This window comes from Bombina bombina, chromosome 1, assembly GCF_027579735.1.
Source record: "Bombina bombina isolate aBomBom1 chromosome 1, aBomBom1.pri, whole genome shotgun sequence".
Lineage (NCBI taxonomy): Eukaryota > Metazoa > Chordata > Amphibia > Anura > Bombinatoridae > Bombina > Bombina bombina.
In genome coordinates, this window is record NC_069499.1 from 287,073,859 (window position 1) to 287,085,016 (window position 11,158).

General features: G+C 38.8%; 1 protein-coding gene across 1 annotated transcript in view; it reads right to left on the bottom strand.

Moving 5' to 3' along the window:
- Positions 1-1,269: 1,269 nt before the first annotated feature.
- Positions 1,270-11,158, bottom strand: part of SCTR (secretin receptor) — a 136,558-nt gene continuing 126,669 nt past the window's right edge. The window contains exons 12-13 of the mRNA XM_053712076.1: positions 1,751-1,792; positions 1,270-1,664 (exon numbers count right to left, since the gene is read on the bottom strand). Coding sequence (XP_053568051.1) covers positions 1,491-1,664; positions 1,751-1,792 — 216 coding nt within the window. The 3' untranslated portion in view covers positions 1,270-1,490. The remainder of the gene's footprint in view (positions 1,665-1,750; positions 1,793-11,158) is intronic.

Genomic DNA, 11,158 nt, shown 5'->3' on the forward strand with positions numbered 1-11,158 from the left:
AGTCAATTCTTTAAGGACAAGAAGATTCAATTTGCATGAAACCTGAAACAGAGTTTAAGGGACACAAAACTCAAAACTGAATTTCCCATAAAATGTTATGTGTAATAAAAATATTTGTGATGTGCTTTCATTATTTGTTTTGCCCCCTTTATCTGTAGAAATTGTGGTTTTCCCCAGAGGTTTAAGTACATACTGTTGACTTCAACCCTGCAACATTATGCACACAACTGTCCCTAAAAGGCCACCATAGAGGAGATATGATAAACCATACGAAAGGATATGTCCCTGGACTAAAATGTGCTAAGAAAACAATATTAACATGAGTTTAATACATTTGCAGATCTATTGAATATGCCGTGATTAATTGCTGTTATATATAAAGCATATATTTTAAAAAAAAAATGCTTATTGTCCCTTCAACCTTAAATATCACCCCACTAGGAGGCTGTGAGCAATAACAAAGAACCTTTTTATGATTATTTTATTTTTTTACAGGTTTAATTTAATACTATACAATCTCTTTTGTGTCTTAGAAGTCTGTTTTTCAAATTGACTTAATTACCAGAGAAAACGATCATACAGTCAAGCTAACAATGAATAGTTTGCTTTTAGCACAGTAACTGCTGAGCTGTTTGTCAAATAAAAAAAAAGCTGTAAAAAAAAAAAGGGTCGAAATATTCAAACATCACATGATGTCATCCAACATTAATCCCTCTGATTGTTTATTTCAGTACTACTGGGCAAAATAATTAAAAAGTCAGTGCTGAAGATTATGTTTAGAACAATGAGATGCAGTAAAATAGAGCTTCTTCCTCAGGCCCAAGTGATCTTTTTATGCCAATAAGCTTTTGAAAACAAGATGTTTACATCAAGGAGTCTGTCAATAAAACGTGTTATTCAGGTCTGTAAGCTTGAAGTTGATCTGATGTATGAGGTCAGCACCAGTATTTTGCTTTATTTTTAGTTACAGTGCCAGCCCAGACTTGCCTTCTTTCTCAAGCCGATTATGTTTTTTTATACCAATATGAAAACATCAAGTTAACTATTTGTAATATGTCACACATAAAAATAATTTAAAAATGATAAATATTTCAACATAACATTAAACCATTATTTCTAAATAAGTAGCTGAAGACACTTAACACTATACACAGGGGGAGCTCACTTGTCTAAAGTGATGGTTATTTTTATTGGAGTCTGTTAAAGCTATAAATTGTATGGAGTTGTCCAAACCAGGGTAAGTCCAGAATTTCATATGATTCTGACCTGTTAATTAATGCTATACCTTGTAACAGACTATATGAAGTTTTGGCTACTGAAATGTAAGGATGGTATGTGTTCCTTTCATAAAGCTCTCAGTGAAGCTAGTTCTACAGGTAGTTGCCTCCCTTTAGTAGGTTATAAATCGCCTTGTTTGCTTTGCAGCTCTCTTCGGATGGAGCTGCTTTTGTTGACATTGATGGTACATTTGTACGGTACCAGGTTTCTCTTTAGATTAGGCTAGACCGCTGGGTTGATAACTTCCTCTGATCCCTGTGGCTGCTCCTGCTGACCTGTGTGAGGACAGTTCCTCCATTACTCACGGTTGAGTTCTTTTGTTGCCGCAACCAAAAGTATTTCCTCAGGTGCCATCTGCGCCACTTCCTCGAAATCTCAAACTGAACCTGCAGATCACAGGGAGAAAGTCTGGTTCAGATGACGTATGTCAGTAAGTGAGCAGATGACAGATTACTAGGCAGAAATCACTTACCTCCCCATTGAGGAAGCAGTACAGCACAGCCACCACAAACCCCTGAGATAAAAAATGTAACATTACTGAACAAAGTAAATACAGGAAAAAATACATTTATGTTGATTTATTTTATATACTACAGTACTATACACTCACATAAATCCTATGACAACCAGCAGATTACTTCCCCTGTAGCTAGTAGTCACATGTTACTTGCTACAGGAAGAACAAGAGAAAACCGTGTGGGAGAGAATGAGAGTATGGTTGATGAGCTCTGACATTAATTTTATTTTAGAGCACCTTCAGGATTTTACACTGCGATTCTCTTTAGTTGAAATATTTTTTATTGAATTTTTGAAACACAAAATACAAAGCACTAGTGCCGGGTGAAGATGACGTTTTATACACGTATGTCCCGCCTACCACCATGTGTTTTCTCTGCACATATATCAAGTATTACTTTCACCTCAAGACTGGTCTGCTTTGAGTAGAGTCACCTTCCCCTTAACATGAGCAGATTATTAACAATACATTAAAAATAACAAACTTAACTCCCCCAACCTCCCATCCATCCCTCCCTCCCACCAGGTGATTCCATGCTCTCTAGACATCTCTCAAATAATATTTCTGTTGAAGAAAAAGAAAAATTACTATCAACATATTACGATCTCAGTCAGGCAAGTCAGGTATCTCCAGACCCGGTCTGTCCCCTAACTTCGAATTTCCTCTACAAATATCTTATCTCCCCTACTGTCTTGATTACTCTCATTCATCTCTGTCCTGAGTGGTGTGTGGTCGAGTGCAGCCTTTCAGAATCCAATAGAACCATATTTTTTTGAAACTGCTCAGTGTTCCCTTGAGCCCAAGATGCTAATTCTGACATTGTATATGTATCTTTTATTTTATCTAAAACTTCTGTCCATCTCGGTGCTCCCACCTTCCAATGTCTAGCTATACAGATGCGTAAGCAAGTACAAAGATTCCTAATAAAAGTGTTGATCGCTGAGTTCAGCGAGCCCACCCTCTCATGTAAAATTGCCTGAGTTATCGTTAGTTCAATGTTTTCATCTAATGTGTCACTGAGCAGCCTCGAGAGCCTATCCCATAATGGTCGGACCTTTGGGCAGTCCCACCACATATGTCTGTACGTCCCTCTCCTCCCACATCCTCTATAGCAGAAAGCACTATTTACAGATTGAATGTGAGCCGTCCTTTCTGGTGTAAGATACCAACGAAAGGCCACCTTCAAACAGTTTTCCTTCATATCTGCACTAAGCATGCCTTTCCCTGCTTCTGACAGGATCTTTTCCCATGTCTTCTGTTCTTTCACCTCCTCTACCTCTCTTTCCCATCTCTCCATTAAAGGAGTCTTAAGGATGGCCTTCTTTCTTTGCAATATCAAGTATATCTGAGAAATCACATGTTTCCCTCTGGCTTGTGTGCTGCATATCTTTTCCATAGAAGTCAAGGGTTGCTTAAGTCTGTCAGTCATGTGTTTTGAGATAGCTGATGAAATCTGTAAGTAGAGAAACCAGTTCAATGTGTGTGGTTGGATCTTATCTCTGATCTGATTAAAGGTAGATATTAGTTCCCCATCTAGAAAATCTGCGACCCTATAGAGGCCCTTATTTTCCCATTTTCCCACTGCTTTTCTAAGTTCGACTGGCAGTAAAAGTTTTAAGGGTGTCAATAGAGAGTGAGGATTAAATAAGTCCATCTGTTTGGTTATCTTATGCCAGATGTGTATAGATTAATATGTTACCGGTGACCTATATGCAAGTTTTTTGGTATTCCATAAGGGATCCCATAATATATCTGCCAGATTGTCGCTGCCTTCAATATCTGCTTCAATTTTTGGCCAGAGAACCCCCTGAAAGTTTTTCTCCATGATGACAGATTGTGCCAGCCTGGAGGCATGATAGTAATCCACTAGGTTCGGGACTCCCACTCCCCCTATCTGTCTATGCTGTTTTAACAATTGTGCCGCTATTCTTGCTTTCCCATCCCCCCTTAGAAATCGAAATAAATCATTTTGTAGGGCATTTAGATCGGCCAGGGGGACCCCAACCGGCAGAGCTCTGAAAAGGTACAAAATCCTGGGTAGGACATTCATTTTAATAGCCGAAAGTCTCCCATACCACGAAAATCTCCCCTTTTTCCAATTGTTTAGGTCTCTCCTAATGGCTTTATAAATAGGGACATAATTCATTCTATACAATTCAGAGAATGCACTATTAATCTTGACTCCCAAATAGGTAATGTGGGTTTTTGCCCATGTGAGATTAAAGTTTAGCTCAATCGACTTTTGGGTATGTGATGGAAGACAGATGGGTAAGGCTTCGCATTTATCTAGATTAATCTTATAGCCCGAAATGTCTGAAAATTTTCCCAAAATGTCATATAGATTAGGTAGAGAGATCAGAGGCTTGGTCAATGTCAGCAAAACGTCATCTGCAAATAGTGTCAATTTATATTCGTCATTGGACACCCTCACCCCTGATATATCCATCGAATGCCTAATAAGCGCTGCAAGTGGTTCTATACTAATGGCAAACAGGAGTGGCGAGAGTGGGCACCCTTGACGGGTTCCGTTTAAAATATCAATGGGTCTTGAAATATATCCTGCTGCTCCCACCACTGCCGTCGGTCTTGAGTAAATGGTTGTAAGTGCCTTTATAAATGCTCCTTTAAAACCCATGTTTTCTAAGACTTTAAACATAAAGGTCCAGTCTACCCTATCAAACGCCTTTTCCGCGTCAAGTGATAAAAGTAGTGATGGAGTCTTAGTCTGCTTTAAGTAATCTACTAGGGTTAGAATTCTCCTCACATTGTCCGGGGCTTCCCTATCTTTAATGAACCCCACTTGGTCTTTGTGGATTAATGCTGGTAGAATTGATTTAAGTCTGTTAGCTATAATTTTTGTGAAGATTTTGAGATCTGTGTTAATCAGGGAAATGGGCCTGTAATTTTGGCAGTATTTTGGGTTTTTCCCTATTTTAGGTATCACCACTATCTTGGCTCTTAACATATCCCAAGGTAGTTCCCTCCCCGCTAGTATACCATTACAGAAGGTCAACATATGGGGTAGCAGCTCTCTTCTAAATAATTTATAATATTCCCCTGTTAGTCCGTCTGGTCCTGGCGCTTTTCCCGTTTTGAGGTCCCTAATTACTGTCAGTATTTCCATAGCCGTAATCTCTGCATTTAAAATGGCCAGATCCGAGTCTTGAATCTGTGGTAATCTAGCCTGTCCCAGGAGGTTGTTTGTCTGCCGATCTAGATCCCCCCAGCCACCTTCTTCCCATCGTAGAGATTCTCATAATATTGAGCAAAGGTTTCGGCTATCTCTTGGGGATTTGAAGTGGGAGTCCCCCCCCCTGTGTGTGTAAAGAAGGTATTGCAAAGAGTTTGGTTCTCTCCCTTAATTTATATGCCAGATATTTATCTGGCTTGTTTGCATACACATAGTAGTGTGCCTTCAACCGCAGTGCAGCACGGACAGAATTCTCGTTTAAGATTGTGGCCAATTCTTTACGTTTAGTCTGAAGAGATCTATATATTCCCGAGGAAAGGGTTCGCCTATGTTCCCGCTCCAGTGTCTCTACCTCTCTCTGAAGTGTGTTCACTAAATGTGTTGAGTGTCTCACGACCATCGATTTCTCTTTAATAAGCAATCCCCTCAACACCGGTTTGTGAGCGGCCCAAATCATTATTGGGTTACTTGTAGTCCCCGTATTTACTTGCCAATATTCTCCTAGTGCTATCTTTATTCTCTCCAATATTGCTGGGTTTTTAAGGAGCGTTGGGTTATACGTCCATGATCTTGGTCTTAAGAAATTTAAAATCCCTGCTAGCTCTAAAATTACTAGTGAATGGTCAGACCACACGCATGACTGCGTACTTGATGTAATCAGATTAGGGGTCAGTATTTGACTCACGAAAATATAATCTAAGGTGGAGTAAGAATTGTGTGCCGGTGAGTAGTATGTGTATTCATGTTTGGAATTGCCCACCGCCTCCCATGAGTCTATAAGATTATGTGCTCCCATCGACTCCCTAATTGACTTAACTATTGCATTGTGACGGTGTTGTTTACTCGATAGCCCCTTAGTGTCCCCCTCTGAGAAAGAGGTCATAGTGACATTGAAATCCCCTCCCAAGATTATTCTATCCTGTGACCACGGGGTGAGATGTTGCGAAATTGTTTCAAAGAAGGCATTCTGTGTCTCATTGGGTGCATATACATTGCAAAGAGTGATTTTAGTGTTCTGAATAGTGCCTCTCACTATCACAAACCTACCTTCAGTATCTCTAATTTCACTATCCAGTATAAAGTCCAAAGAGTTATGTAGTAGAATCGTCACCCCCCTTTTTTTTGAGTCTGTCATTGAGTGGAAATGTTGTGAAAACCTTTGAGTCCAATATCTTGGGATCGTCTGGGACAGAAAGTGCGTTTCCTGAAGAAATATAATGTTTGCATTAGACTTCAGATATTGTGTCATGGCTGTGCGTCTTTTAGTATCTGTGTTTAGTCCTCTGACATTATGAGAGATTAGTTTTATATTATATGCCATCAGTAATCTTTTTCTCCTCCCCCCCTATCCTCCCTATGTAATTTGTCTCATCAACTCTGTCTGAGTCCCAAAGGACCCCCTTTCTACCATTATTCTTTAATACCTGAGTTACCCTCATGTAACAATACTTCCTCAAATTCCTTCCTTCAAACCTTTTAGGAATCACCTGGTTTAACCAAAAAAGAATAAAAATTAAATAACATAGAAATTCAAACATAACAACATAAACTATGTCATTCCCATCCGGGAACCAACACATATTATACCTGAGTGCAGATTACAACATCACTTCAGCATTATGGCTCAGTAAATATCTTGAGAATAGGCAATAATTAAAAGAGAAAGAGAACAAAACATGGCAATTGCAATGGCATTTCTGGTTAGAAAACATATTTCAAAGAGTGACAAATAACAAATCTTGTGGTGACTTGTCTCAGCTTGAAACCTGTCAGGGGGAGAAGTTGCACACAACATTAAGAAATGTCCTTATTACCAAATATAATTGTCCCGATTGCGTAGGTGGTCTTCTGGATAAGGCACATAATGACTGATAACCCTCCACCCCCTTCCTTGCGATTCTCTTTAAAGAGACAGTAAACACTCTTGGATTAAAATATGCTTTCATTATTTTTTTTTACATGTTAAAAAGGTTTACTGTGTCTTTAAAAGTGCAGTGTGAGTTACAGATGCATTGCCCGGTACCTTGTATAATATTAATTTACTTCACAAAATCAGTATTGCTGCCCTTCCACAGCTTTTTTTTATTTTTAAAAATCTTCATTTTGGGCTAGATTACAAGTGGCGTGGTATATATTTTTTTCGGAACTGCGGAAACTCTACAAGAGTTAAACTTTTTACGCTAGTCAGGTTGCGTTCTTATTACAAAGTTAAAAAAAAGTTTGTTGCGCTAGCGGTAACCAAAATTGCGCTTAAAGTTTTTGCCATCCCCCATAAAAGTCAATGGAGCAAAAATAGTTGAAACAAAAAACACCCACTCTCTCGCGCGAACACCATGACATAGTCGCAATAGCGCTAACCCAACATGAAAATATTAATATTTCATATTCCAAAACATGTTTTTTTGTAATATGCGCATACCCGATCGCATATGCGCATACCCGACATGAAATATATGTATACATATATATAGATTTATATGTGTAGATATGTCTGTAAATACATATATACACATAATACATTCATACATATATATACATATATAGACATACATATACTGTGTATATATCTCAATGTAAAAGCCTTTCGGCTGCCTTTTTTTTTCTCTAACACCCAAGATCTCATATCTTTGAGCCTTTATAACTTTTTAATGCAATATTTTTTTTGAATAATTTTATTGTTATTGTGAGTGTAACTGTACTTTGTAATGTATTCTGAAGTGTTTTGTGCAACTTTTTAATTTCTGAAAACAGTTAACCAAAGCTCTGAGATTGCGGTAAGGATTCTCGCGTAAATCAAGATTGCTCTAGCAAAATCACAATTGCACACAACTTGTAATATCAGCGCAATGGAATCGGGGCATAAACGATCACGATAACGCTGGCGCAATAGTTTGTGTGCTACTTGTAATCTAGCCCTGTGTGTTTAAAGGGACAGTCTACATTAAAATTGTTATTGTTTAAAAAGATAGATAATGCCTTTACTATCCATTCCCCAGCTTTGCACAGCCAACATTGTTAGATTAATATACTTTATAACATTTAAACCTCTAAATTTCTGCCTGCTTCAAAGGCTCTATTGACAGCCTTTTAATCATATGATTTTGTATTTGCTTTTCACAACAGGAAACTGTTAGTTCGTGTGGGCCATAATGTATTGACGCCCGAAAAGTTATTTAAGCGTTAGCACAACACAGTACTAACTGCAAGTCAATAGATAATAAATACAAAGTCACGTGATCAGGGGGCTGTCAGAAGATGCTTAGATACAAGGTAATCGCAGAGGTAAAAAGTGTAATAATATAACTGTGTTTGTTATGCAATACTGGGGAATGGGTAATAAAGGGATTATCTATCTTTTAAAACAATACAAATTCTATGGTAGACTGTCCCTTTAATAATGTCATGCCGTTTCCCTCCTGCACACTCCTGGCACAAGCTTCTTCAGAAGTGAAACTGCACATCTCTATTGGTCCTCATTGGCTGTACCATCTGCAGCTGAAAATTAGAAAAAAACATGTGGAACTTGGTGCAGCCAGAGGAGTGTTACAATACTGACTTTGTTAGATAAATTAATGTTACATGAGGCACCTGACAATACAACTTTCACTCACACTTTAAAGGCACAATAAACGTTTTTTTCCTGTAAACCAAAAGAGCACATGGCAATCTTCATAAGCCTGACCTTGACACATATCTGTTCTAAATTTGAAGGGCTTCATGTACGAAGTAGCATAAGCTGCTCCGGAGCCCTTTCATGGCAGGTTCGCACATGCGAGCCTATTTTCCTCAATGTAAGAAGCAGTGGTCATTAGACCACTGCTTCTTACACTTTTTGCCACCTCTGAGGTGGCGAAGAGATATCACAGAGCTCTCTTGCTCTCAGTGATTGACAGTCTCTCCTCTCGCACAATTGGTGATGAGAGTGAAGGGGTGGGCATTACACATTCTCAGCGGAGGGTGTAATGATGCATTCAGGCCAGCAGACGAAGAGATCCGCTGCCCATATGCAGCAAAGGCGTGCGGACAGCAATACATGGGGCCCTTAGTTTGTTATTTTTTGCTGAAACAAAAGCCCTGTCTACTCCAGACTCAAGCCCGGATCGGCATCTCCAATTTAGGTTTGCCACCTCAGTCTTTTTTTCCTGCACAGTTATGAGTCACTCATGCTGCAGAGTGCAAGGAGTAACATGCATTGTGCTTCAGGGCAGTACTATTCATGTTCCTCCCTGCACACTCCTAACTGTCCTTGAAAACATGGCCGACGTGCCACCCCTACTCCCAATAAGGAAAGTGTTGGGTGGTGTTTGAGTGTTAATGTTTTTTTACAACCTTCAGACTCTGCTGATATGCTAATCTAATGAAAGACTGAAAACAATAATGTAATTACAAGCTGTTTATTGTCCCCTAATGATAGTTAGAACAGAAGCTTTTGGACAAACATGTTTGAATATTGAATCCTGTAAACATGTTTTGCTTGTGATTTCAGATCACATTTACGTTACAGGGAATTTCCCCTCTGAGTGTTTCTTTGAAAATAGTCTCCCCACAGCTTTCATTTTACATAGACAGAAAGAAAGTGAAACTGTGTCCCTATTATTGGGCTTGAAAAATCACAGCTGCAAGAATAATAATCCTGGCTGCTAAGATTTTGCATTATCATAAACACAAAGACATTTTTTTATTTGTGTTTTTATTTGTTGCATCTAAAAGAGGGCATGCAAATGTTCTAGTGTTGTGAAATATTGTTTTATGGTTGTGAGGTGTGTTACTGTCAAATGAAGCCGTGGCAGAGTTGCTCAATCAGCCATTGAGCAATCAGGCCTTAGGGGCATATAAAGCTGCCATAGAAAATGCTCTAATGCATCTGAGCATTTTCTTATTGTACTTTTACTTATATATAACATACAGTATATATAATATATATATATATATATATATATACATACCCCCCAACATTTTCGCGGGACAGTCACGATTTTAGGGGTCTGTCCCACTGTCCCGGGTTGCTAGCCATTTGTCCCAATTTGCCCCTTGCATTTAAAAAAAATATATATTTTTTTAATTCTATTGGGCCCATACTCAGAAGCAGCTGGCTTTGCTCTCACAGGGTTAAATACCCGTTATATTCCCTGTGGAAAAGGAATGGTGTGTGGGTTAAGCAGGAGTAAGAAGGCTGTATACCCTCTGACCACAGGTAATGGTGACCTCTCTAACCTACCTCTGGTAGTGATGATGTCTAACCCCTGGTGATAATACTAGCATGCCTTCAGTTTTATACAATGAGCAGTGCTAATACCAAGGTAACGAACAGTGGCAGCCGCAAACTGCCAGCTAATGTGCTTGCCAACCCCAGGACCCCATACAATGAATTACAGATACCCATATATGATGTAGTGTGTGTGTCTATCTGTATCCATAACTGTGTGTGTGTGTATCTGTATGTATAAGTTTATGCTATGTAGTGTGTGTGTCTGCATGTTTAAATGTAAGCTATGTAGTGTGTGCATGTGTATCTGCATGTATAAGTGTGTATCTGCATGTATAAGTGTATGCTATGTAGTGTGTGTGTGTCTGCATGTATAAGTGTATACTATGTAGTGTCTGTGTATCTGCATGTATAAGTGTATGCTATGTAATGTGTGCGTGTATCTGCATGTATAAGTGTATACTATGTAGTGTCTGTGTATCTGCCTGTATAAGTGTATGCTATGTAGTGTGTGTGTCTGCATGTATAAATGTAAGCTATGTAGTGTGTGCATGTGTATCTGCATGTATAAGTGTGTATCTGCATGTGTAAGTGTATGCTATGTAGTGTGTGTGTATCTGCATGTGTAAGTGTATGCTATGTAGTGTGTGTGTATCTGCATGTATAAGTGTATGCTATGTAGTGTGTGTGTATCTGCATGTATAAGTGTATGCTATGTAGTGTGTGTGTATATGCATGTATAAGTGTATGCTATGTAGTGTGTGTGTGTATCTGCATGTATAAGTGTATGCTATGTAGTGTGTGTATCTGCATGTGTAAGTGTATGCTATGTAGTGTGTGTATCTGCATGTGTAAGTGTATGCTATGTAGTGTGTGTGTATCTGCATGTATAAGTGTATGCTATGTAGTGTGTGTGTATCTGCATGTATAAGTGTATGCTATGTAGTGTGTGTGTATATGCATGTAT